This window comes from Microcebus murinus, chromosome 22 (assembly GCF_040939455.1).
Source record: "Microcebus murinus isolate Inina chromosome 22, M.murinus_Inina_mat1.0, whole genome shotgun sequence".
In the NCBI taxonomy this organism is placed as follows: Eukaryota; Metazoa; Chordata; class Mammalia; order Primates; family Cheirogaleidae; genus Microcebus; species Microcebus murinus.
The window spans coordinates 8,391,144-8,416,998 of NC_134125.1; the positions used below are offsets into that span (position 1 = coordinate 8,391,144).

The 25,855-nt window shown below is 39.2% G+C and overlaps 1 protein-coding gene and 1 pseudogene across 5 annotated transcripts in view; one reads left to right on the forward strand and one right to left on the reverse strand.

The window, feature by feature from the left end:
• Nucleotides 1–25,855, reverse strand: part of HECTD4 (HECT domain E3 ubiquitin protein ligase 4) — a 179,885-nt gene that overhangs the window by 120,340 nt on the left and 33,690 nt on the right. For all 5 annotated transcript variants that reach the window (XM_075996573.1, XM_075996572.1, XM_075996571.1 and 2 more), the window contains exons 2-5: nt 8,609–9,126; nt 4,279–4,368; nt 3,542–3,672; nt 491–599 (exon numbers count right to left, since the gene is read on the reverse strand). In XM_075996573.1, the coding sequence (XP_075852688.1) occupies nt 491–599; nt 3,542–3,672; nt 4,279–4,368; nt 8,609–9,126 (848 nt within the window). The remainder of the gene's footprint in view (nt 1–490; nt 600–3,541; nt 3,673–4,278; nt 4,369–8,608; nt 9,127–25,855) is intronic.
• On the forward strand, nt 9,957–10,755 carry LOC105878676 (dnaJ homolog subfamily C member 2 pseudogene; annotated as a pseudogene).

A 25,855-nucleotide genomic window follows, 5' to 3' on the forward strand; every position in this document is an offset into this window, starting at 1 on the left:
AGAAAAGGCTGGGGAAAAGGTCTAACTAAATATACAAGAGGCTCTCAAACTGTGGTTTCTTTTGGCAGCAAATCATAGATCTTATATCCCAACTGAAAATCACTGCTAATCCAATGAGAAATTCAAGTTCAAAAAGACTTAAGTAGAAAAATGTCCATTTATCAACATAGAGAAGTCACTGATATCATTATAAAAATCCTGATCACAGAAGAATTTCTGGCTAGAAACAATGATCTTAGGGCTACCAAACTCTTCATGGTCAGAACAAAGCTAAAATGTGTTAACAGAATAAGATATGGGGAGACATAGGGAGCTGGCAACAAGAGAAGACTAGAATCATTTGAATTAGACATTGGACTAGTCATTGGGCTTGTTATTCAGTTACTAGTCTACTGGGAGTCAGAATACACCCCAGTATATTCTTCACAGTGATTTATGTAAGGAAGAAAATGTTCCAGCCAAATAATTCAGCAAGTTCCATACAACTGACCTGAGTGTACCATGTAATCCAGACCCCAATTTGCTTACTCCTCTTCCAACTGAGTTAGTAGTATACAGGTAAAGACCATCTGCCGTGAGACAGCGTCCCAAGTCAGCATCTGAAATTGTGTTTTCACAGGTAAATTAAATATATGCTTTTTCTAATGAAATTATAAACATGCTTTTTCTAATGAAAAAGCCATAAGGAGGCTGAGTGAAATAATCTCCCACTTCTAAATTAAGTGCTTCAGTGTGACTTTAAGGGAAGATGGCTTCGACCCCAAAATCAAACATCTAAAATGCATGCAAGGCCGGGCATGGTGGCTCATGCCTATAATCCTAGCACTCTGGGAGGCCAAGGTGGGAGGACTGCTCAAGGTCAGGAGTTCGAAACCAACCTGAGCGAGACCCCCTCTCTACTAAAAATAGAAAGAAGTTAATTGACCAACTAAAAATATAGAAAAAATTAGCCGGGTATGGTGGTACAAGCCTATAGTCCCAGCTACTCGGGAGGCTGAGGCAGGAGGATCGCTTGAGCCCAGGAGTTTGAGGTTGCTGTGAGCTAGGCTGACACCACGGCACTCTAGCCTGGACAACAGAGTGAGACTCTGTCTAAAAAAAAATACAATAAAAAACAAAATGCATGTAGAACCAGGGACCAAGATCAAATCATATAGTTATTATCAGGGGAACATGGTTCACCCTGCCAAATGTTTTTTTCTTTCTTTTTGTAAAGCTTGTCATAGTCAAGTTTAAACATTCTTAATTCTAATTTGAATTTACTAAGAGTACAGTACAATACCTTTATTAATAACTGCATAGTAAGAAAAATGTGAGCTCTTAAGAGCCTTGGACACTCACTAGGTGACCTTGAACCTCTTTTAACTTCAGTTTCTTCATCTATAAGATGAGTATAATATGTGCCTCAAGGGTTAATATGATGGCTAAATGAGATAATACAGGTAATACACCTATACTGCTCTCTGGTATAAAGCCAGTGTTCCATAAATGGCAAATGAAATTATGTCAATATACTAATAGTATACATTGAACTAAAATCTACTTCTATGGATTTTCCATTTAGAGATCTTAATCTTAGTTTCTGGAGGCACCAAAGTATAATATCTCTTCTATTTAAAAACAGCAACATGCTTCCCCTTAGCTCTGTCTTCCCCAATCTAAAATAAACAGTATCTCTCTATGTGATAGTACTAACTTTTATATTCCAAAGAATTTGTCTTAAAATAGAGTTTATGGATAAAAATTTCAGTGTTTATTTTCATAATCATTCTGCTATGTTTAAGTGGAGTTTGTCCACCTGAAGCATGCCATATTAGTTGAAGGAAATTCAATGTCACACCATCAAATTAGTACTAAGTATGCCGCTGTCTTAAAAATTTAGTCTACTAATCATAGACACTGAGACCTATACCTGTTGGCTCCTGAAAAAAAAGTCAATTAAAGTGAGTGATCATTTTTAAAATAATAGTTTCACACCTTAAACTAAAAATTACATTTATTCACCCATCTTTAAGGCAGAAGGCCTTTTGAATATGGGTCTGATGAGGGGTCGATATGAAGGGGACAAACTACACAAGACTGGCCAGGAGTTGATATTTGTTGAAGCCGAGTGATGAGTACATAGGGTTTATTATAGTATTCTCTCAACTTCGGTCAATGTTGAATGCCTGCATATTAAAAATTAAATAAATTATTCAAAATATTATTATAAGAAAAACCTCCTCTACCTTGATGCAAAACCAAAGGTATAAGAGAATGAAAGCAAAGAGATCAGCTTACTGTCATCATCCTCAGTGAGAAACTACCCCAAGGGAGATGCCCAAGAAGAGAACAAAGAAAGGGGGTTTAGTTCTGGCCTACAATGTCTAAGAACTTCCCGGGCACTGCAGGCATTCTGCTTCTCCTGCTGACGCTGGCTGAGTCAGGGAAGGGAACAAATCACGTCTGAAAGCTCTGCCTCTTCTCTCGGCACTCTCACACGACCGTCTAGAAGAAGCGGTGCCCTGCGAGAAGGCACAGGCCCTGGGCTGGGAGGTGCAAGGTGGCCTGTTGCTTAGATTTTGCACCGTGCCCTCAGGGTCGCCCAGGAAGTTGCCCCATGGAAGGTAGAAAATAAAGGGGTAGGCAGAAGAGGGACTCAATGCCACACCTGAAAAACACCAATTTCTTAAAGATTCACCTTACCGAGTCTTTCTAAAACACTCAGCTTTCTTATGGAAACAATTTCCTGGGCTTTGTTTTCATTCCCATTTCATCAGCTATGTAACATTTAATGATATAATCACAATAACAAGCACGAATCACAATAACAAACCAGTTTGGGAGCAAGGCTGACTGCCAACCAACCTGCAACTCCGCTGGTGGGCGTGACAGCGCACACGTGTCAAGGAGCCTGCCCAGCCCCGGGGGCTTGTGGGGGCCACTGCACTGGTCTGCACATTTTACTGAGCAAATGGAGAGGCCTAATTCCTCCAGCAAGTTAGTCAAGAGAGCGTCTGCCATTTTTGTTGAGATCATATAATAAGCTGACACGTAATACTTTAAAGCTGGGTAAAAACATTTGAATCCAGCCTACTTTGTTTAAAGGAGATCCTTAACGACTCATGCTCCCTTGAACCGCCTCATTTTTTGCTTTTAGGATAGCAGGGTTCATTCATAACACACACAATGAATTACTAAAAGAAACAGTATCAAGCAGCAGGACCTGATACTCTATTAGCAGACAAAAAAAATTCAACTTAAGGCTTTCATATCCAAACTCAAATACCCAGAAACCAACTTAAGTAATCCATTCCTCCTCCTTGGCAAGAGCGTGTGGATGATACCTGTTCCGTGCGATAGTAAAGCCTATCCATTTTCTTACCTCACCGAGTATCGGCTTTATACTCTTACTGATAAAGCAGACAATGAGCACACTGTATAGAAATCTTTGAGCTCTCAGTTTAAAGGCACACACAGTTATATCTAAAGCACACAATGATCTAAAACCATTATATTTACATCTTAGTATCAATCACAGGACAAAAAACCCTTACATTACCTTTATTTTCAGAACTGGAGCCAGTGTTGCTATCTGGCGCAGGCAACATGTCTTCATACCCCCAGGATACTATGTGCTTGCCCCCAAGCAAACAGGAGGGGGAGCCAGGTCCCCCTTCCAGAAGCAATAGCCTGTAAGGAGAATTGCAAGACAAATATGATACCTCTGAAAAGATGCTCATCATACTTTTAAATGAAAAAAATTACAAAGCAGTGCTTATAAAGATGTTATAATAAAATTATATCTGTGTGCAAAGTGTATATATTTTATATGTACACTTGTGTGAAAGAGCAAGATAGAGACAGAGAGGGGTGTGAATTAGGAAGCATATGTACCAAAACATTAGGTGTTGGTTATCTTTAGGTAATGAGTATGAATGATTTTTACTTTCTTCTTTATACTTGAATATGTCATCTCAAAATTTATAAGATTTTATTATAAGCTACTGCATTTTTTAAAGACACAAAAATTAAAAAGAATGAAAAAGTAACACACTCTAGGAACCCTTTCAAAGAAGGAAAGACAAAATTCTTATTTATGAAGGTAAATATGATTCTATTCTTATTTAAAAATGGGTTTAAGCATGGGTCACCCAGCTAGCTCAGTCGGTAGAGCATGAGACTCTTAAAAATGGGTCCTGAATTGATAAGAGTTGAACAATCTACTCATTAAGAAAGCCTTTATTCACAAATATGCCTTGTTTGGAAGGAGGGTAAGTATCCAAAGTGACAACTTACCTATACAGTACGTCAGCTACAGGCAGGGACCCTAGATCAGTCTGTTTCTGTAATAGATGGACTGTATGGACAAAGGTTTTCAATGATCCCCTAAAAATTAAAGGAACAGAAAATCATCAAAATTGAAAGTGAAATAATTTAGGTTGTTAATGTTCATTTTATTAATCACATGAGAAGGTTCCAAAATGTGTCCACTTGCTTCTGCTGATGAGAAGATGTACTGTACAAACTATACTTGGTTCTTATTTGTTACCATTGGCTCATACAAAGAATTGCTATGGGAGTGGTACCGTGCCAATTATGAAGATGTACTCCTTGTATTTGGAAAGGTAAACAATTTTCACCTAATACCAAAGTTCAACACATAAAGCTCAAGCGCAAAGAACTTGTGGCTATTATACTTGGATATTGTTACCTGCTAGTCTAGAGGAGACATTTTGTTCAAGGTTATGTTTAGAATCTAACAGTATTTCCAGGCTTGATTTTTAAATCTTTGTTAAGTTCTTCCATTTCAAATAACAATTCACTAAACTCCATCACATTAAATATGACTAAAAGGAATACATTCAAATAATTAACATTTTGTGCTGAGAGGTGTTCCTTCTGTATCCCCCTGCTGTGAAGCATATAACTGTAATATTTGCAGAGCTCACCACTACCTGAATGCCTTTGGGTTCCAAGTCTTGAGACTTGAAGCTCGAGGCTCTGGGAAGTTTGTAATACAGTCAGCAGGATCTAAAAGAAGGTGCTTTTAAGATGCACAAGACTTACCTGGCCACGTCCCAAGTATAAATCACCACGAGAACACTTCCTGAACTAAATGATCGCCTGTATCAGATGGGCTGACTTCACCTGCTGCCTTATTCTCTTAGCCACGGCTTTAATTGCTAGGTATCATATGCCTAAACCCCCAAAGAAATGGAATACCTAAAGCAGGACCAAGGAGGCCTAGAGTCCTCCTCTTAATTGCCCTTTCACTATCTCTAGTGCTCGAAGAATAAAAACTAAAGAACAGTAGAAGGCAGGGAGGCAGGAGACGGAGTATAAAAGCACGAGTTGGAATCAGGACACGCAGGTTCTGAAACCTGGCTCTGCCACTCGCCAGCTGTACAGTCTCAGTCTCGTCACCTAACTCCTAGGGAGTTTTGCTTGTTCATCTGTCCAACAGGGATACTTCCCTGGGGAATGATGAGGTTAAAACAAAGGGATGAAAACTTTAACATCTGGAAAGTTTAGAACCATTAGCCAACTATAAGTAATCATTACCTGCCAGACACAATTGGATTGGAAAAGTAAACCGTAAACTCCATCCATGGCTCTCAAGCCCCACGTGATCTGGGCCCTGCCAACCTCATCTCCTGCCACTTTTCTGCTACCATCTGATTCCAGCTACCCTGCCCACTTTGCTGTCCCTCAGATACCCCAAGCACACAACGAACATCAGAGTTTTGCCCCTGGGTCTTTCTCGTCATCCAGTCCTCAGTTCAAGCGTCACCTCTTCAGTAAGGCCTCACCTGGCATCTCTAGTAATGCTGCCCCCACTTGCAGTCAGTCACTCTCTATCGGAACACCCTGGTTTCTTTTCCTATAGTGAATCCTCCTCTCTGCAATGATCTTTTACATGCGTTTATTGTTCATTATCTGCCTCCCTCACTCTCACATAAATTCTGCAGTTTTAGGAACCGTCTGCCTGTTCGCTGCTGTATCCCTTAGCCACCGAGAAGAATGCCTTCCATGTGGTAAGTGAGCAATAAGGTTTTGCAGAATGAAGCACCTGAGCCTATTCAACTGTAAGCTCAATAAGGCAAGAGGCCTGGGGTAACTACGAGTACACCCCTAAGACCTAGCAAGGTTCCTGTACATCAGAGTTGTTCGATAATTGTGAGTTGCTTAAATGAGTAAACATCTTCATAATAGTTTTTTGGAAGAGTTGCTTTTGTCTTTGAGAGCATCAACCTCAAAAGTTCAATAATATGCCTCTAAGAACTTCATTAAGATGCTCTAGCACTGAAAAGCATGTGATTTCTAAGGTAAATAAAGTCAGAACATGGGACTCAAAAGTTTTGCCACTAATTGTATTACCAAGGACTGGTCATGACAATTGTGTCTCTTCATTTGTTCACCTTATCTCATAGTAGTTCACCATATCTCATAAGCATATTAAAATGCTTTTGGAGTTTAAAAATAAATAAATAAATTATTTATTTATTTATAAATAAATAAATTAATTAATTAAATAAAGTCAGAACAAAGTGGTAATATTAGCAATAAAATGTAGGAACCATGTTAAAAAGAAAAAAGAAATAATTCATTTCAACATTCTGAATCAAATTTGAAATCTCAAGAACATGAAACAATTTCAATAACTATCTGTAGGCCGGATGTGGTGGCTCACGCCTGTAATCCTAGCACTCTGGGAGGCCAAGGCGGGTGGATTGCTCAAGGTCAGTTGGAGACCAGCCTGAGCAAGAGCGAGACCCTGTCGCTCTTAATGGGCCAAATTAATTGGCCCATTAAGATATATATAAAAAATTAGCCGGCCGGGCGCTGTGGCTCACGCCTGTAATCCTAGCTCTTGGGAGGCCGAGGCGGGCGGATTGCTCAAGGTCAGGAGTTCAAAACCAGCCTGAGCGAGACCCCGTCTCTACTATAAATAGAAAGAAATTAATTGGCCAACTGATATATATATAAAAAAAAAAAATTAGCCGGGCATGGTGGCGCATGTCTGTAGTCCCAGCTACCCGGGAGGCTGAGGCAGAAGGATCACTCGAGCCCAGGAGTTTGAGGTTGCTGTGAGCTAGGCTGACGCCACGGCACTCACTCTAGCCCGGGCAACAAAGTGAGACTCTGTCTCAAAAAAAAAAAAAAAAAAAAAAAAATTAGCCGGGCATGGTGGCGCATGCCTGTGGTCCCAGCTACTCGGGAGGCTGAGGCAGGAAGGATCGCTTGAGCCCAGGAGTTTGAGGTTTCTGTGAGCTAGGCTGACGCCACGGCACTCACTCTAGTCTAGACAACAAAGTGAGACTCTGTCTCAAAAAAAATAAAATAAAATAAAAATAACTATCTGTAGTATAGATTGAATTTGGGTACAAAATAAAAACATGACTTTTATGAACTAAACTGTTTGAAACTAAAGAGTTGATGATCATTCCTAACATCCTAAATCTGTCTAAAAATAGTATGGTCTAAAAGAAAATTTTCTCAAAATGAAATTTTCACACTGATAACAGATCTAGGACTTGAAATTCTTTTGCATATGCAGAAAATAAGTTGATCCAATATAAAGCTTTTACAGGGAACTTATTTCAGTACCACCCAATAATGTCACTAGACTTAAGCACACATCAGGATTCACAAACTATGGTTTTTGGGGATCTAAAACTAAGCTATGACAGTTTGCTCAGGGCAAAGAAACTGACAATGAATTTTGTGCCATTTTGCCTTGAAATTCAATCATTTGAAGGTAAACTTTGAAACTATAAACAGAAAACAGGGGAAGAAGCCTTATAACTAAGAACATAATCCTCCAGGAAGAATTTCCCCACATACGTGTGGCTATAAAAAGGACAATCCCAACCAAAGAAACAATTCTAAGAAAGAGGGACAGATTAGTGACACTAATTTGTCAGACTATGGTCCTAACTGGTCTCTAGACAATTAGCTCAGAGGAAAACATGAATAGTGAACCTCCTTTCTCACAAATAGGTGCCAGTGATCATACGGGTTACTGGGTGGAAGAATGCATAAATCCTTTCCTGGAAAAACAACTCCAAGCACATTTCCTGTTGGCAGTGGATCAATGACATCAACTTACACATGAAGGACAGCACACTATTAAATCTAGATATATATCGAGAGATCTTTCAATTAAATTGATGAAGGCAAGCATCGGGTCCAGAAATATAATCGGTGACTCAGTCTTGTGATTGAGTCCAGGTGAGTAATAACCCACTAGCTTGCTGATGTACTCCTTATAGACAGGTATGAAAAAAGAAACATAAGCGCAGCATTCTCTAACTATTAATACCTGATGTAAAACATTCTCCATCGAAGGGTTGAATAGATATGGGAAGGTTGATTCTCCCTTTTCAGCTGTTACCATGGTGTAGCAGAAAGAGAAAACTTAAACTTGGGTTCCAGCTCAGGCACCTGGTGACAAGTTTTGGTGGAAGCATCTTATGCCCTGTCAAGGCTGTGAAATTCAATACTGAAAACAAAGGACTTCCCGATGGTCAGACTTCTATCAAATATACTTGACTTCTTATTCACTTACCCAACCTAGGTAGTAGTCGTCACAAGGTCACCAAGTGGCACACACTATTTTTCTTACCTGGCACATGCCAAAGCCACCAGGGCGGCAGCAGCATTTTCTTTCTGCTTATGTGGGATGTGTCGGCCTATGTCAGAAGTCTCCTCTAGCCAAGAGCACAGCAAAGTTTCAATCCCATTGAGGCAGTCAGCGGGCTCCTTGGTCAAGCTCAAAGGCTGGCAGTCGCGAAGGCAGTTCAATAGCACCTCAGCAGTTATGTTACAGAGAGAGGGGTCTGTTCTACTCTGGGACTGAATGAGGGGGAAGACCAGCAGGAGCCCCATCCGCGATGTGAAGGGCGCTTGCTCGGGTTGCTGCAACAAGCCCTGGCGCTTGAGCAGGGCCAGAGTTTCCTCATCACCCGAACTCTCCCTTTCATGCTGTTCTTCCAAGGCCAGCTGGCGCTGGGCATTCCACAGTCCCCGCAAGGCGTTCAGGCGGTACTCCAGCAGGCGGGCATAGGCATTGCTCTGATTCCCACAAACAGAGCGCAAGCGTTCTGCTAACTCCGACGGGTTCTTGGTCTCGAATGTTAAAATCTAAGGGAAAAAGACAAGAAAGAAGTGAGTGTGTACTGCTTTCCCTAAAGTCATCTATGGAGGCAAATATGTTTAATGAATCCCAAAATAGTACATACCAAAAATTATTTTAATGGCAACCAAATAGAAAGCAGGTACTATAAAGCCATTCTTTGTTGACACGGATTTTCCGCCTTTGGCTTTTCTGCTAATGTTCCTATTAAAATTGGGATTAGTAGCCAGGCATCATGGCATGCACCTATAGTCCCAGCTACCTGGGAGGCTGAAGCAGGAGGCTCGCTTGAGCCCAGAAGTTTGAGGCTGCAGTGATCTAAGGTGACACTATTGCACTCTACCCAGGGCAACAGAGTGAGACTCTGTCTCAAAAAAAAAGGAAATTGAACTCCCTCCTCACTCTCCTACTTCATAAAATAAATACATAAATAAATTTTAAAAATTAGGATTAGACCTAATTGAAAGAACCCAAATCATAAAAGAAGTGTGAAATTCAGAAATTAATCCAAGTAATTTATTTTAGAAAACTAAAGTATAAATCTTTATTAAATGATCTTGAGTTATAAATGTTAAATCTCTAACTCCTATTATCAGGTGGATTATCAGTGAAAATGGAACAAAGTTTTGTTTTTGTTCTTCAAGATTTAACATAGGCCAGGCGTCGTGGCTCACGCTTGTAATCCCAGCATTTTGGGAGGCTGAGGTGAGAGAATCACCTAAGACTAGAATTTCAAAGCTGTTTGTGCTATGATTGTGCCCATAATTAGCCACAGCACTCCAGCCTGGGCATGATCACGTCCCTAAAAATATAAAATTAAAAAAAAAAAGGAAAAGAAAGGCAAAAACTTAAAAACTCATGCAAGACCTGGATTTACTTTTTCTGACAGCGAGGCACAGTGGTTTAAAATGATGGAAGAAGTAGAAAAACTTTCTGATCAGCTTGAACTAGAAAGCTTACAGTGCCTGAATGAAACACTCACATCATCACAAAAGAAGTAGGGATGACTGCTCTGGAAAACAGAAGAAATAAATGAGCAAATTAGAAAAGAAAAATAGGAAGCTGAGGCTCATATGCAACAAGCACCTAAGAATGCAGAGAAGTCAACTGGTGGAGGCGGAAGTGGCAGTAAAAACTGGTCAGAAGATGATCTGTAATTACTAGTCACAGCTGCGAATCTCTTCCCTGTCAGAATGAATTCAAGACGAGAACTTACTGCTAACTATGTGAACATACATTCTGCTTCTGGAGTCAAGACAACAACCAAAGATGTTACTGGCAAAGCAAAGGGTATCCAAAAACTTGACCCTCATCAAAAAGATAACATAAACAAAAAGGCTTTTGATCAATTTTTAAAAGAACATGGAGTGGTGCCTCATGCTGACAATGAAAAACCTTCAGCTGATTTGAAGGTCCAGGCACACACTTCACCCCTTGGACTACAGAAGAACAGAAGCTTTTCAAACACGCTTTGAAAACATACCCAATAAATACACCTGAAAGATGGCAGAAAATAGCAGAAGCAAGTGCCTGGCAGCACAAAGAAATTCCACATGAAACGATACCAGGAACTCGTTGAGACGGTGAAAGCAAAGAAAGCTGCTCAAGAGCAAGTGCTGAATGCAGTCAAGAGATGACTCAATGACAATCTTTGTGGGCCTGCACATTTATAATAAAACTAAAGATGCTGTAAAAAAGAACAAAACAAATTCCAATTCAAAAAATTATAAGTATCTCATTTAACTGATATGAAAAATGTTCACAGTTCAAAACAAAGAGATAACCAATTCAAAATTCAGTGCCAGCCTATCAGATCAGAAACAACACACAAATGCCATAAAATTTCAACCAACAACTTAACAAAAAAAGAAACGGACTACTGATAAACATGTTTACTTCAATGAATCTAATGACATTTTGCTGAGTGAAAGAAGCCAACCAATTTCAAAACTATGTCCTGGATGATTTCATTTCTATGACATTCTGGAAAAAAGAAAACTATAGTGACAGAGAACAGCTTGATGATTACCAAGGTATAGGGGTAAGGGCAGGTCATGGCTGCATATGAATAGTATGAATAGTTCCTTTAGGGGATGAAGGAACTGTTCCATATTCCAATTGTGGTGGTGGTTACAGGAATTGATACATGATACATGTATCATGTATCAATTTTTGATAAATTTTGAAGAACAAAAACAAAACTTTGTTCCATTTTCACTAATAATCCACCTGGTAATAGGAGTGTTAAAATTCACAGAACTGTACACCTGCTGAAAATGGTCAATTTCACCGTATGAAAGTTTTAAAAATTAAAGGGGAAAAGTTCCAACCAACGTATAGGTGTATTTAACTAGGTATCATTGGGTAAAGCTGCACTGAAAATCAAATTATTAAAAATAAGAACTAGGGACATTTTTATTTAGTTTTTAATACAATAGGATAAAACAAATAATGATTGATTAAATATCCTTCAACGTCAAGTCCTACAAAACTTTATTTCCCTACCCTTTTGTTTATAGTCACCAAACACAAATTATCCTTCCAGATTATTTTTTAGATGGCAGAAGATAAAATAAACTCAAGTTCCTTAAAAAATGATTATATTTCAAGGGCAACCACCTGCCTTGAAATTGTAATCATACCCAAGAAAGTCAAACTGTGTATTTTCTTTTTTTTTTAGCATCTCTCCCCCTCAAAATCAATAACTAGCCTCCACCATTACAATCAATAAACAAAGATTATTGAAATAATTTTCAATGATGTCAACAATCAGAAAATCTTAAATTTGATCTTCCAGTTATGAACATCTAAACAAATAAGAAACTTTGAAGCATTCTTTAAAAAGTTTTCCCTATTAATTTTATTATTTCTTCCACCCAATACAACTCTTTCATATAAAACACATACGTGCTCCATGTCCATTTTTACTTATGGTACACTGGTCACCTACTTATGCTATATGAAGCAATTACTAAAAAAATCAGCATGGGTTTTTACTGAACTCAATAATTGAAGAACAACTCAGTAACATAAAACCAAACTATATATTTTTATGATCAATCTTAAACACAAGTACTTCTGAAATATGATATTTCACAGTACATAAAATGATATGTATGACAGAATCTGTAGCTAACTGCAAATATTAACTTAATATAGCTTTAAAAAATATATATTCTGCATTTTTCTGGTCATTCTATTTTTACAAGCACTTCAATTATATTTAGTATCCCACTTAAAAGACAAATATTCTGAGAGGATTTTAGTTATAATTAACCAAATATTATATAATATACACACTTAAATGACTGTTATGTTTATTGATTTAGCAATACCTAAAGCACACCATGCTTTCAGAAATCCATTAGGCTACTGAGCATTATCCATTTCAACGGCCCCTCATGAAAACTCAGAACTGTCTGCTATGCTGCTGTTTTTTAGAATTCTGAAGTTTGAAGGTCATGACCTAGAACCATTTTATAAAGACATATCTTTGGGTTTTAAAAGTCAGCTGTGGAGGATCTATTCTAGTACTTATGAATATTAAATGATTTGTCTCAGATCCTCATATAAAACCACTGCTCTTGACCAGAATGTCATTAGAAATTTAATATTTTTCTCTTTAAAAAGGAGGAAAGCTATTTAAGGAAGAGGGAAGATCCCTGTCATCCTTAATCAGCACTAACTGTACCTTGGTGATAATGCTGAAGTCGCCCCAGTTAAGGGAGTGACTTTCAAAGTAACGCATAGCCTTAATGTAATTTTTTTTTTTTATCATATATGACATATGTGTTTTTAAGCTAAGATGACATGAATCATTCTGGAAAGTCTAACAGAAGGCAGGCAAAATATTCTTTGCTGGCCAAATCTGGCTTTGAACAAGACTCCAACATTCAATACAAGAACAGAGGATCAGATTATTTTGGCCAATTTATTTCCATTTTCTAACTAGAAAAATACTGGAGAACATATACCAGCCAGCCGTGATGTGAAATGTGAAATGCCAACCTGCATTTCAAGTATATGTGGGAGTGAGGATGAGCACATAGACACGGAGCAGGGGTCCTCAACCTTTTCAAACAGGGGGCCAGCGCACTGTCCCTCAGACCGTTGGAGGCCGTTGGAGAGAGCGGTGCACATTCCACACATGCGCACTGTGGGCCCGGGACGAGTCGGCTGCTAAGCAGGACAGGCAGCGGTGGCAAAAACACCTGGCGGGCAGCATGTGGCCCACGGGCCGTAGTTTGAGGACACCTGACATAGAGGCTTTTGAAGTGGTAGAGAACATTATATACATATACATAAAAGGACATTAACTAGACTAATCATTAGCAGAAAAGTCAGGACCCAAGGATTTAGGCATGAACTACTATAATCCCTTAAGTATTATATAAATATCAATTTCCATCTACTTTGTTATTCAGAATAGCAGAGTGATAATTCTCTAAAAGGGTTAGGTAAGAAGCTAAAATCATCTTTCCTTATATTTGAGTATACTTTCTGAAAGAAATAGAAATTCTAAGAATTTGCCCTCAAGCAATATTCTAGAAATAAGAAATACACTGAGGCTGGGCATGGCGGCTCACACCTGTAATCTTAGCACTCTGGGAGGCAGGATGACTGCTTGAGATCAGGAGTCTGAGACCAGCATGAGCAAGAGTGAGACCCCGTCTCTGCAAAAAATAGAGGCTGGTCCGAAGGTAATGAGTTATCTCACTTGGGTGTTCACAGTCAGGTACAGATTGAACTCCTTGTTCTACTACTTACTCCCCCTCACTACTGCACTTGACTAGTTTTTTAAAAAAATAGAAAAGTTAGCTGGGCATGGTGGTGTGCGCCTATAATCCCAGCTACTTGGCAGGCTGAGGCAAAAGGATCACTTAAGCCCAGGAATCTGAGGTTGCAGTGAGCTATGATGATGCCACTGCACTCTAGCCAGGGCGACAGAGCAAGACTATCTCAAAAAAGAAAAGAAAAACACTGAGATGTTCATTGCAGTCTTATTTATTACAGTAGAAAAAGTAGAAGCAATCTCAATATCCAAAAGCAAAATGTTAAATTAAATTATAACATATAAAAAGATTACATAATAAAAATTAATTAAAACCACACAATAAAAAGCAGTATAAAAATTGCATATGCCTTCTAATTAGGGCTCTGTAAAACACTTGTTCAATTTTGAAATTTCATTAGTGTTTGTGATAATAGAAACATGAGTGTTATTTTCTTCTCTGTTAAAAAAAAAGAAATGGACTGATGACAAATTACATCATTTATATACAAGAAAAGCAGTCAAACTGGAGTTGATATTTTTCACAAGCAAATGGTTGGTATCTTTAAATAACTGGTAGTCAAACAAATGGTGACACAATTGATATATTTAAAATTTAGGGGACATATCTGACAATAAATAATCGCAAGTACCTTAGAAAATGCTTTCCTTAAACCAGTTCACTGGTCCCATCTGTTGTACTTTGGCAGTAGTTTATCGCAAATAATATAGAGCTGATTATGTTCTTGGTTAGGAGGGAACGCAGGGTGGAGGAATGGGAAAGACCCCGCAGATATTGGGAACTATCAATGAAACCTTTCAATTTCAAAAAGGAAATGGTGTTTAAATCTCAGGGTCACTCAAGTTCCAAATAGATGAATTATATTACTACACTCTCCAGTATGGGACATTAACAAATTCAATTCGTTACATGAACCTGTCAGCATAAAAGGAATTTATAGTTGGATTATTTCAAAGCAGATCAACTGGCCAGACTAGCATCCTCAATACAAAACTCTTAAGTAAAGGCAGAATACTGAAATCCTCAAATGTCAGAAAAGATTCTTAAATGCTTCTACAGATTTTTCTACCATTTTTCACGTCTTGAAGATGGCAATCATGGCCAAATATAATTACATATTGCAATCAAAGAAAATTGGAAAGATCGCATGTGAACCAGTAAATGAATTGTGATGGAAGGTTGGAATTCTGTCTCTAATAATAGTGAAGCCCTAATCAAGAGTGGATCACTTATAGGCCAGGCATGATGGCTCATGCCTGAAATCCCAGCACTTTGAGAGGCCCAGGCAGGAAGATCTCTTGAGCTCAGGAGTTTGAGACCAGCCTGAGCAAGAATGAGACCCCTATCTCTGCTAAAACTAGAAAAATTAGCTGGGCGTGGTGGCGTGACTATAGTACCAGCTACTGGGGAGACTGAGGTAGGAGGATCACTTGAGCTCAGGAGTTTGAGGTTGCAGTAAGCTCTGAGGACGTCACTGAACTCTAGCTGGGGAGGGGAGGCGAGGGGAGGCGAGGGGAGGCGAGGGGAGGCGAGGGGAGGCGAGGGGAGGCGAGGGGAGGCGAGGGGAGAGGAGGGGAGAGGAGGGGAGAGGAGGGGAGAGGAGGGGAGAGGAGGGGAGAGGAGAGGAGAGGAGAGGAGAGGAGAGGAGAGGAGAGGAGAGGAGAGGAGAGGAGAGGAGAGGAGAGGAGAGGAGAGGAGAGGAGAGGAGAGGAGAGGAGAGGAGAGGAGAGGAGAGGAGAGGAGAGGAGAGGAGAGGAGAGAAAAATCACTGTTGAAAATTTTCATTACAAAACTTTAGCAAATTAAAGCAGGAAATTATACACACCCTACTATAACGTTGTTTATTTACAGTCTGTCTCCTCTTTCAGCTGTGAGCTCCAAAAAGGAGAGACCATGTCTTAATCATGTTTGTATCGCCAGAGCCGAGCACAGTGTCTGGCACACGAATGTTTGATAAATTAATGAATGAGAAAATATATAAATTCCAAGAATAATCCTTTTAGGACTCACAATCTGGTTTCCACTGTATATCTGAGCAACCCTCTACCACTTGGACTAATTCTAATTCTGCCTTCTGGAACAACAGAAAATAATTCTTTCTCTTCCACATAAGAGCCTTTTAATTAGATAAAATACATGTGGTGGGGGGAGGGGACATCCGAATTTGAGTTAGGGCAGCTGTTCTCAACCCCAGCCAAACACAAGAATTGCTTTGAGCACTTTTAAGCAAGACTAATGAGTCAGTTCCACCCCAGTCTGGTTGACTCACAATATTGGGGATGGGGCCTAGGCATCTTTTTTTTTTTTTTAACTCCACAGGTGACGAAATTGTGCAGCCACGGTTTCAAATCACCAAGTTGGGGGAACAAGCGCAGCCTTTGCAAATAATTTTCTCTCTTCTCAGGCATTTTACTTAAACTTTCTCAATCTGCTGTTTCTACATCTATAAAATGAGGATAACACCTGCCTCCATTTTACACAGTTGTTAAAATCAAAGGAGAGAATGAACAGGCAGTGCTCTGAAAAAGCTGAAATTGCTAAACAATTGTTAGGACATTAACAGTACTACTTCCATGTTTTAGACCAGATCACCACCAAGAAAGGGAATTTTTCCTGCTCACCCTACCAGAAGACCTGACTAGATAAAAGCTGGGAGAGTTGAAGGTGGGGTATATAAGGTTTGAATTAAACACAAGCTTCACTGGAGCCAACACAGTTTTAAAAAGCTAATGCATGTCTCCTGTTTAGATAATGAAAATAATAATAATAATAATAAAACGCGCCGGGCGTGGTGGCTCACGCCTGTAATCCTAGCACTCTGGGAGGCCGAGACAGGCGGATTGCTTGAGGTCAGGAGTTCGAAACCAGCCTGAGCAAGACCCCGTCTCTACTAAAAATAGAAAGAAATTAACTGACCAACTAAAAAATATATATACAAAAAATTAGCCGGGCATGGTGGCGCATGCCTGTAGTCCCAGCTACTTGGGAGGCTGAGGCAGGAGGATCACTTGAGCCAGGAGATTGAGGTTGCTGTGAGCTAGGCTGACGCCACGGCACTCACTCGAGCCTGGGCAACAAAGTGAGACTCTGTCTCAAAAAAAAAAAAAAAAAAAAGAAAAATAATAATAAAACGCTAATGCAGGCCAGGCGCAGTGGCTCACACCTATAATCCAAGCACTCTGGGAGGCTGAGTTGAGGGAGGATCACTTGAGGCCAGGAGTTTGAGACCAGCTTGAGCAATAGTGAGACTCCCCACCACCAATCTCTACAAAAAATAGAAAAATCAGCCTATCATAGTGGCATGCACCTGTAGGTTACTCAGGAGGCTGGGCCAGGAGGATTGCTTGAGCCCAGGAGTTTGAAGCTACAGTGAGTGACCTGTGATGAGGCCACTACACTCCAAGTTGGGCAACAGAGTAAGACCCCGTCTCAAAAACAAACAAACAAACAAACAAAAAAAAACATCTAATGCAGTCTTAAAATGCATCAGAATTCCAGTGTCTGGGGCAAGGGAAGTAATAATCACATTTATATTCTGCAATGGTCAAACTATAACTCAAATATCCTGTTCAGTTCCGAGTGCCTCATTTCAAGAAGTTGGCTCACACCTGTAATCCTAGCACTCTGGGAGGCTGAGGCAGGAGGATCACTCAAGGTCAGGAGTTCAAAACCAGCCTGAGCAAGAGCGAGACCCCCCGTCTCTACTATAAAGAGAAAGAAATTAATTGGCCAACTAATATATATACAAAAAATTAGCCGGGCATGGTGGCATGTGCCTGTAGTCCCAGCTACTCGGGAGGTTGAGGCAGGAGGATCCCTTGAACCCAGGAGTTTGAGGTTTCTGTGAGCTAGGCTGATGCCACAGCACTCTAGCCACGACAACAAAGTGAGACTCTGTCTCAAAGAAAAAAAAAAAAAAGTCATTAACAAACTAGAGTGTGTCCAGAAGAGGGTGACTTGACTAATCTGGAAATCATGTCACATGAAAAACGGTTAAGGAACTGGGGTGCACGACCTACAAAAGAGATGAGTTGGAAGGGGGAGCTGCCTCCCAAGGCTGAAAGGCTATCATGTGGAAGAGGAAGACCTATTCTCTACCACTTCAGATGCAGAAATAAGAAGTTACTGGTATGCACAGCACAATAAAGAACTTGGATAATATTTAATTCAAACAGTGTGTATCAGCATCCCTGGATGTGCATACTTTATATTAATATAAAGATTCCTGGGATCTACCTCTAAAGATTGTTTCCGGAGGTCTAGGATATTGCCCTGGAACTTGCGTTTAAAGCAAGCTCCCTGGGTGATTCTAGGTAGGGAGTCCTTTTCTTAAAAAAATACAATCTTTATTAAAGGTTTATTGTAATATAATTCACATATCACAAATTTGCCCACTTAAAGTGGGCAAATAATTCAATGGCCTTTAGCATATTAACATTTTAGAACATTTTCATCACCCCCCAAAAGAAACCCTGAACCCATTAGCAGTCACTCTCCATTTCCCCCAAATCTTCCAGCTCTAAGCCATGACTAATCTACTGTCAATCTCTATAGATTTGCCTATTCTTTACATTTCATGTAAATGGAATCATACTCTATGTGGTCTTTTGTAACTGGCCTCTTAGCGAAAGGTTTTCAAGGTTCATCCATATTTTAGCATGTATCAGTACTTCATTCCTTTTTCTTGCTCAGTAAGACTACATTTTATTTATCCATTCATCAGTTGACGGACACTTGAGTTATTTCCATTTTTTGGCTACTATGAATAGTGCTGCTGTGAACATTCATGTACAGGCTGTGTAGACATATGTTTCCATCCCTCTTGTGTAAATACCTAGGGATGGAACTGATGAGTCATATGTTAACTCTATGTTTACCATGTAGGGGAAATGCTAAACTGTTTTCCAAGGTGGCTGTACCATTTTATATTCCCACCAGCAAAGTATGGGGATTCCAATTTCTCCACATCATTGGGACCACTTGTTATTATTTGTCTGTTTTATTATAGCCATTCTAGAGTGTGAAGTCATATCTTCATGTAGTTTTGACTTGCATTTCCCTGGTGGCTAATGATTTTGAGCATCTTTTAATGAGCTTATTGGCCATTTGTATATCTTATTTAGGAAAAGAATAATTCATTTTGAGAAACAATGATACTGTCAGATCAATAAGGACAATAATTGCAATGGACAGAAACACATCAAATATGTTTAAATTCATGAGCTTGTAATATTACAAAAAAGGAAAATCATCACTGGAGGATGTTAAACCAACTCATTACTTTGAAGATTGGTTAATACAAGGAGAGATTTAAACATTAATCCTGCTTTTCTTACATGAACTCTATGCTTAGGTAAGCAAACAGTTGATGAGAAAAAACTTCTCTGTATATAAGCATTCCAGCTGGTAAGTGAAGGGAATGACAGAATATCACTATTTTATGATCGCTAACGATTTAATAGATCTAGGCATTGAGCTGCTGCAAACATCACAAAAAGAGACAAGCAGACGTTAATGTGCTTACAGATGAAGATATACACCTCCACCCACAAAACAGTCTTACCAAAAATAAATAAAATAAAACCCGAATCTGATCAAATCATGGCCTACAGATTCAAATATGAATTTACAGGAAATAGAGAAGACAGAAAAAACATGTTAAACTATACCATGTGAATGCAATAGGCAAAATCTAGACTGTAGAAAACTCAACAGGACAAAGAACCAAGTTTCTTCAACAAACAAGCTTCCAGGCAGAAAGTGTGGGGGGGAGAGGAGAGACTTACAATTTAAAAGACAGCAACCACTCTCAATGTGCGTGACTTATTTGGATCCTGATGCAAACAAATGTTTTTTAAAAATCAGCATACTTAAGACACCTGGAAACTTGAATGCTGCCAGTATATTTAATTATGCCAAAGAATTACTGTTAATTTTTAAAGATATGAAATACCATTGTGGGTTTTTTGTTTTTGTTTTTTTTTAGAGACAGGGTCTCTCTAAGTCACTCAGGCCGGAGTGCAGTGACACAATCATAGCTCACTGCAGTCTCAAAATCCTCAGCTCAAGTGATTCTCCTGCCTCAGCTTCCTGAATAGCTGGGACTACAGGTGTGCACCCCCATGCCCAGCTGTGGTTATGTTTTCTAAAGGAGAACTTACATTTTAATACATACTTAAATATTTATGGATAAAGTGACATGGATTTAGTTCAAAATAAAATGGGAATAAGAGGGGGAAGAAAGAAGTAGGTAGAAGTACAGATGAAATAAAATGGGCTGTGAGCTGATAACTGTTGAAGTTGGTGATGGGTACATAGGAGTTTATTATGTGACTCCATCTACTTTAACATATTCTTGCAATTTTCCAAATTTTTTATAATAAAAATTTTTCTGACAAAAGCTTGCCAAAACCAAAATAAGATATATTGAAAGACTGTGAGAGTCCTATCACAGGCCAAGATCAAGAAGAAACTGGATGGCCTTTTATTAATATTATAGTTCTTGCAATATAAATGACACACAAGGATTTCTTCTTCCAGTGATGGGAAGCTATTTAAATCAGCAGGCCTAGCTAAATCATCTCAATTCACCACTTAATTTTGCTGATAGAAACTTTCTTGAAACTCTCAAAACTGTTTATAAACAACTAATATTAATTCAGTTTCCTCAGAAGTAAATATATTTGCTTAAATGACTTACCCCAAGGCATACACGAATGAGAACAAAAATTAATCAAATGAGAAAATGCACTTAAAAATTATTTTTTAAAGTACCAGATGTAATTCACCTCTAAGGTACAGTTATTATTAGTATGAGTAATATTTCTGTCATCAAATAATACACTTCATGAGACAAAAATGTAATACATTTTCTGGGATTGATGACTAACATCTGTTGCCTAAAAGTATATACACAAATATGCTATCTAATTCAGCAGACAGGTTAGTTATCAGGAAGAGAGAGAGAGAGAGAGAGAGAGAGAGAGAGAGAGAGAGAGAGAGAGAGAGAGAGAGAGAGAGAGAGAGAGAGAGAGAGAGAGAGAGAGAAACTCTTACCAAGCTATGTTTAGCCAAAAAGATTTTGTATGCTGGCATAGAGTAAAAATACAAATAAACTAAACAGAAACTAAGAGTATGCCAATTCATGTAATGAGTACCAACAAATCACTGGATTATTTTCTAGAGAAAAGGAAGTATGCAGAAAATATTAAATTTTGTAGTTGGGAGATGAGGCAAGAGAAATAATAGTTACAACACACATTATCTACAACATATTTATAAATGTAACCAAATCCCTCAACTTCATTACTATCATTATTATAGTATTCAATACTACAGTATTAACACTGTTACTTTCTTATTAATGTACTCAATTTTTTTCATTTTGGCATTCTGAACTAATATTTTAAAATTTGCACTAATTTTACAGAATGACTTAATAAAATCTTCTACTGATAAAATGTAAAAGTATCAAATGTTGACCATAGCCAGGCGCAGTGGCTCACGCCTGTAATCCTAGCTCTCTGGGAGGCCGAGGCGGGTGGATTGCTCGAGGTTGGGAGTTCGAGGCCAGCCTGAGCAAGAGCGAGACCCCGTCTCTACTATAAATAGAAAGAAACTAATATACAGAGAAAAAATTAGCCGGGCATGGTGGTTCATGCCTGTAGTCCCAGCTACTTGGGAGGCTGAGACAGAAGGTTCGCTTGAGCCCAGGAGTTTGAGGTTGCTGTGAGCTAGGCTGATACCATGGCACTCACTCTAGCCTAGGCAACAAAGCGAGACTCTGTCTCAAAAAAAAAAAAAAAAAAAAAAAATGTTGACCATAATGTGAAGTAATTCTTAGATCCTCCTGGTGGAAATATAAATTGGTACAAAAACCTTAGAAAACAATATAGCATTATCCAGTTAAGTTGAAAATTCATTATATTATTAGTTGCCTATGCCTGCTGTAACAAATTACCACGAATTTTGTAACTTAAAACAGCAACTATTTATTTTCTCACAGTTCTGGAAGTCTGAAGTCCAAAATCAATATTACTGAGCTGAAATCAAGGTGTGGGCAGGGCTGCACTCCCTGCAGAGGCTCTAGGAGAGAATTAGTTTCGTGCCTCTTCCAAGCTTCTGGTGGCTGCTGGCATTCCTTGGATTGTGGCCACATCACTTCGATCTCTTCTTAGTGCAATCTCCCTCTGCCTCTCTTTTATAAGGACACTTATGATTGCATGTAGGGCCCACCACATCTGCAGAGAAGATCCTTTTTCCATATGGGATAAAATTTACAGATTCCAGGGATTAGGACTGGTATCTTTGGAGGTCATTATTCAGCCTACTACAGGCATGCTAGCCTACAATCCAGCAATCCACTCCTAGGTAATTCCCTATAGAAATTCTGAAGCATGAACACCAGATGACAAGTACAAGAATATTCATAGCAACACTGTTTATAATATCAAAAACTGGAAACAACCCAGATATCTAACAACAGGAGAATGGATACACTGTAACACAGTTATATAATCTAAAATTATGCAGCAGTGAAAAGTAACGAAGTGTCCTACACACATCAACCTGGAACAATCATATAACATATGCAGAGCTCAAGAAAACCAAGTCACAAAAAATACCTATGACATACTACATTTATATAATAAAGTCTTTCCTCTTGTACAAAAAAAAAAAAAAGAAAATTAAATTTTTAAATTATAAAAGGAGAGAAAAGATTTTTATTTTAAAAATAGAAAATATGGCCGGGCACAGTGGCCACCACGCCTGTGCCTGTAGTTCCAGCTACTCGGGAGGCTGAGGCAGGAGGATCACTTGAGCCCAGAAGTCTGAGGTTGCTGTGAGCTAGCCTGACGCCATGGCCGTGGGCACTCTAGCCCAGGCAACAAAGTGAGACTTTGTCTCAAAAAAAAAAAAGAAAAAATAAATAAAGTCTTAAAGCATACAAAACTAAGCCCTATATTGTTTAGGGTTATGTACATAATATCATAAAGAATAAAGAAAAGCAAAATAAAAATAAACGGAAAATTCACAATAGAGGTTTCCTATGTGGAGAGAGGAAAGAGTTGGATTGTAGAGCACACAGGGACTTTAAAGGTACTGGTAAGGATCTATTTCTTAACTGGGTGGCAGGATGTCAGGAAAAAAATTCCATATGTGTGTGTATTATATTAATCTATATTCGAAAGGGCTATCCAAAAGATAGATACACAAAGACACACACTTTTTGAATATAGATGGTCCCTGACTTCCCACGTGGTTACATCCAGATAAACCCACTGTAAATTGAAAAAACACTTTCTCACATACAAGGGAATCAAATTTTAAGAAAAGAAAACACATTTTCGATTTATGACATTTTCAATTTACGATGGATCTACTGTGACATAATCCCAGCATCTGTATATGATATATTTAATATTAATAATTTAAAATATTGTAATTCCTATTGGTTATTATTCCAGCACTGAAAAGCCAAACCAACATCACTATACCCACTGCTAATAAGCATTTGATGGTTTCTATCATTGTATAATGAAAGCCTTCCCAATATAAGGTATGAAGAACCCAGTACTTCACATTTTTTCTTTCCTTTTCTTTTTCTGAGACAGTCTCACTCTGTTGCCCAGGCTAGAGTGCTGTGGCATCATCATAGCTCACTACAACCTCCAACTTCTGACCTCAAGCAATCCTCCCACCTCAACATCCCAGAGTGCTGGGATTAGAGGCGTGAGCCACCACACCTGGCCTCAAGTGCTTCACAGTTTTAGAAACAGCAATTTTAGAATTTGACTAAAACTCCTAAAACTACAGGCAAAATCACTTCCAAAAACATGTCAAATCTTTTTTTATAACACTGGAAATTCGCTATACCGAAATAAAGAAAATAAATGTCCAACACTATAACTTAAAAATATTTTTGTTACATAGATATGCTGTTTTTAGGTACCAGAAGGCCTCTGATAGACTGTATGCTCCTCTTGGGCGAGGATTTAGATTTACTCATCTTTATACCTTCTGCACTAAAATCTCAATGTGTTTTGAATTGTTTCTCCAGAAATAGGCACAGAGTACAATACCTGGCATGTGGTAAGCACTCAATAACATTTGCTAATAGTTTTTAAAAATTTTTTTCAAGTTTATTTCAAACTCTGTCAATATAGCTTACCATTTTGGCTATTTTATACACTAATGTATCTCAAGCACCAGAGAACCTGGCACATAATAGGTGCTCAATAAATATTTATTGAATAAACAACTCCCCCTAATCAAGACAAAACAAACAATCAATAGATGGAGCAATACACACAGTAAGGCACCACTTCCAAACCCATTCCAGCTCCGCACTTGCATACTCCTGACCTCTTCCTCATCTTCCTCTAGTCAGGCTGTCAGCTTCTGACCTGAACAAGACAGCTGAAATCAGTGTCACCCAGAGTTTAATTAGAAGATCAAAGACATTAACCTGTGTCTCTAAACCTGTGGCCTGTAACTGGCTATGTTAGGTGAGAATGGGAATATACACTCTGTGACTACTCAATAAAAATTACCAATGACCATGGCTGACCACTAAGGCCCTCTAAGACAGTGGTCCCCAACCTTTTTGGCACCAGGGACAGGTTTCACGGAAGACAATGTTTCCATGGAGGCAGAGCTCCGGCGGTGATGCAAGCGATGGGGAACAGCTGTAAACATAGCTGAAGCTTCCCTGGCTCGCCTGCCTCTCACCTCCCGCTGTGCGGCTTGAGCAGTCGGGTTCCTAAGTTTCCTGGAAGACAATTTTTCCACCGACAGACCGGGGAGTGGCGGCAGAGCTCGGGCAGTGCTGTGCCTCTGTTCCTGACAGGCCAAGGACCAGTACCAGTTCACAGCCCGGGGACTGGGGACCCCCAGCAAGAAATGCTGCCTATTTTATGCCACTGCATCTTGCCCTTCGAACGTCAATTCCTGCTCACAGCTGGGCCTGACTAATTAAAACTCCCTGGAAACCTCGTCTATCACTTTACTGGTTATTTCTTCTACTAAATCAAAAGCCTCCACTTTAGAATTCAAATCCATCTGTCTCCCTCAGTCTGCAAAGAACAAATGTTCAGAAAAACTAACCAACTAGCTAAAATTAAATGTACCTTTCCCAGCTAAGACTGGCGGCAGGGAGCAAGGAGTCTAAGGATAAACCACTAAAAAGAAGATCAAACAAACCCTAACCATATCAGACAGTACTTAGAAAGTCATTCAACTCCCATCTTAGCAGGTCAAGGACAAATCCAGAAACTCTGGGTTAAGATGGATTTACATCCAAAGGCAAAATTTTCTGGTGAAATTAACACAGGTCAAACATTGCTCACCCAAAATAATGACTATGAATCCCAAAGGTTTTGCTCATGCATTTTCATCTCATTTGGACATCAAAAACCTAACTAAATTGGCTCACTTTTTTGATATTTGAAATGTACACAGGCCGGGCGCTGTGGCTCACGCCTGTAATCCTAGCTCTTGGGAGGCCGAGGCGGGCGGATTGCTCAAGGTCAGGAGTTCAAAACCAGCCTGAGCAAGAGCGAGACCCCGTCTCTACTATAAAATAGAAAGAAATTAATTGGCCAACTGATGTATATAAAAAATTAGCCGGGCATGGTGGCCCATGCCTGTAGTCCCAGCTACTCGGGAGGCTGAGGCAGGAGGATCGCTTGAGCCCAGGAGTTTGAGGTTGCTGTGAGCTAGGCTGACGCCACGGCACTCACTCTAGCCTGGACAACAAAGTGAGACTCTGTCTCAAAAAAAAAAAAAAAAAGAAAAAAAGAAATGTACAGGAAAAAAAATGTACAGGATTTATTGCTGAACTACTGGTCCTGTCCCATGATCAGAAAAACACTAAGAAATATAATCTAGGTTTGTTTGTGGTTTTTTTGAGACAGTCTTGCTCTGTTGCCCAGGCTAGAGTGCT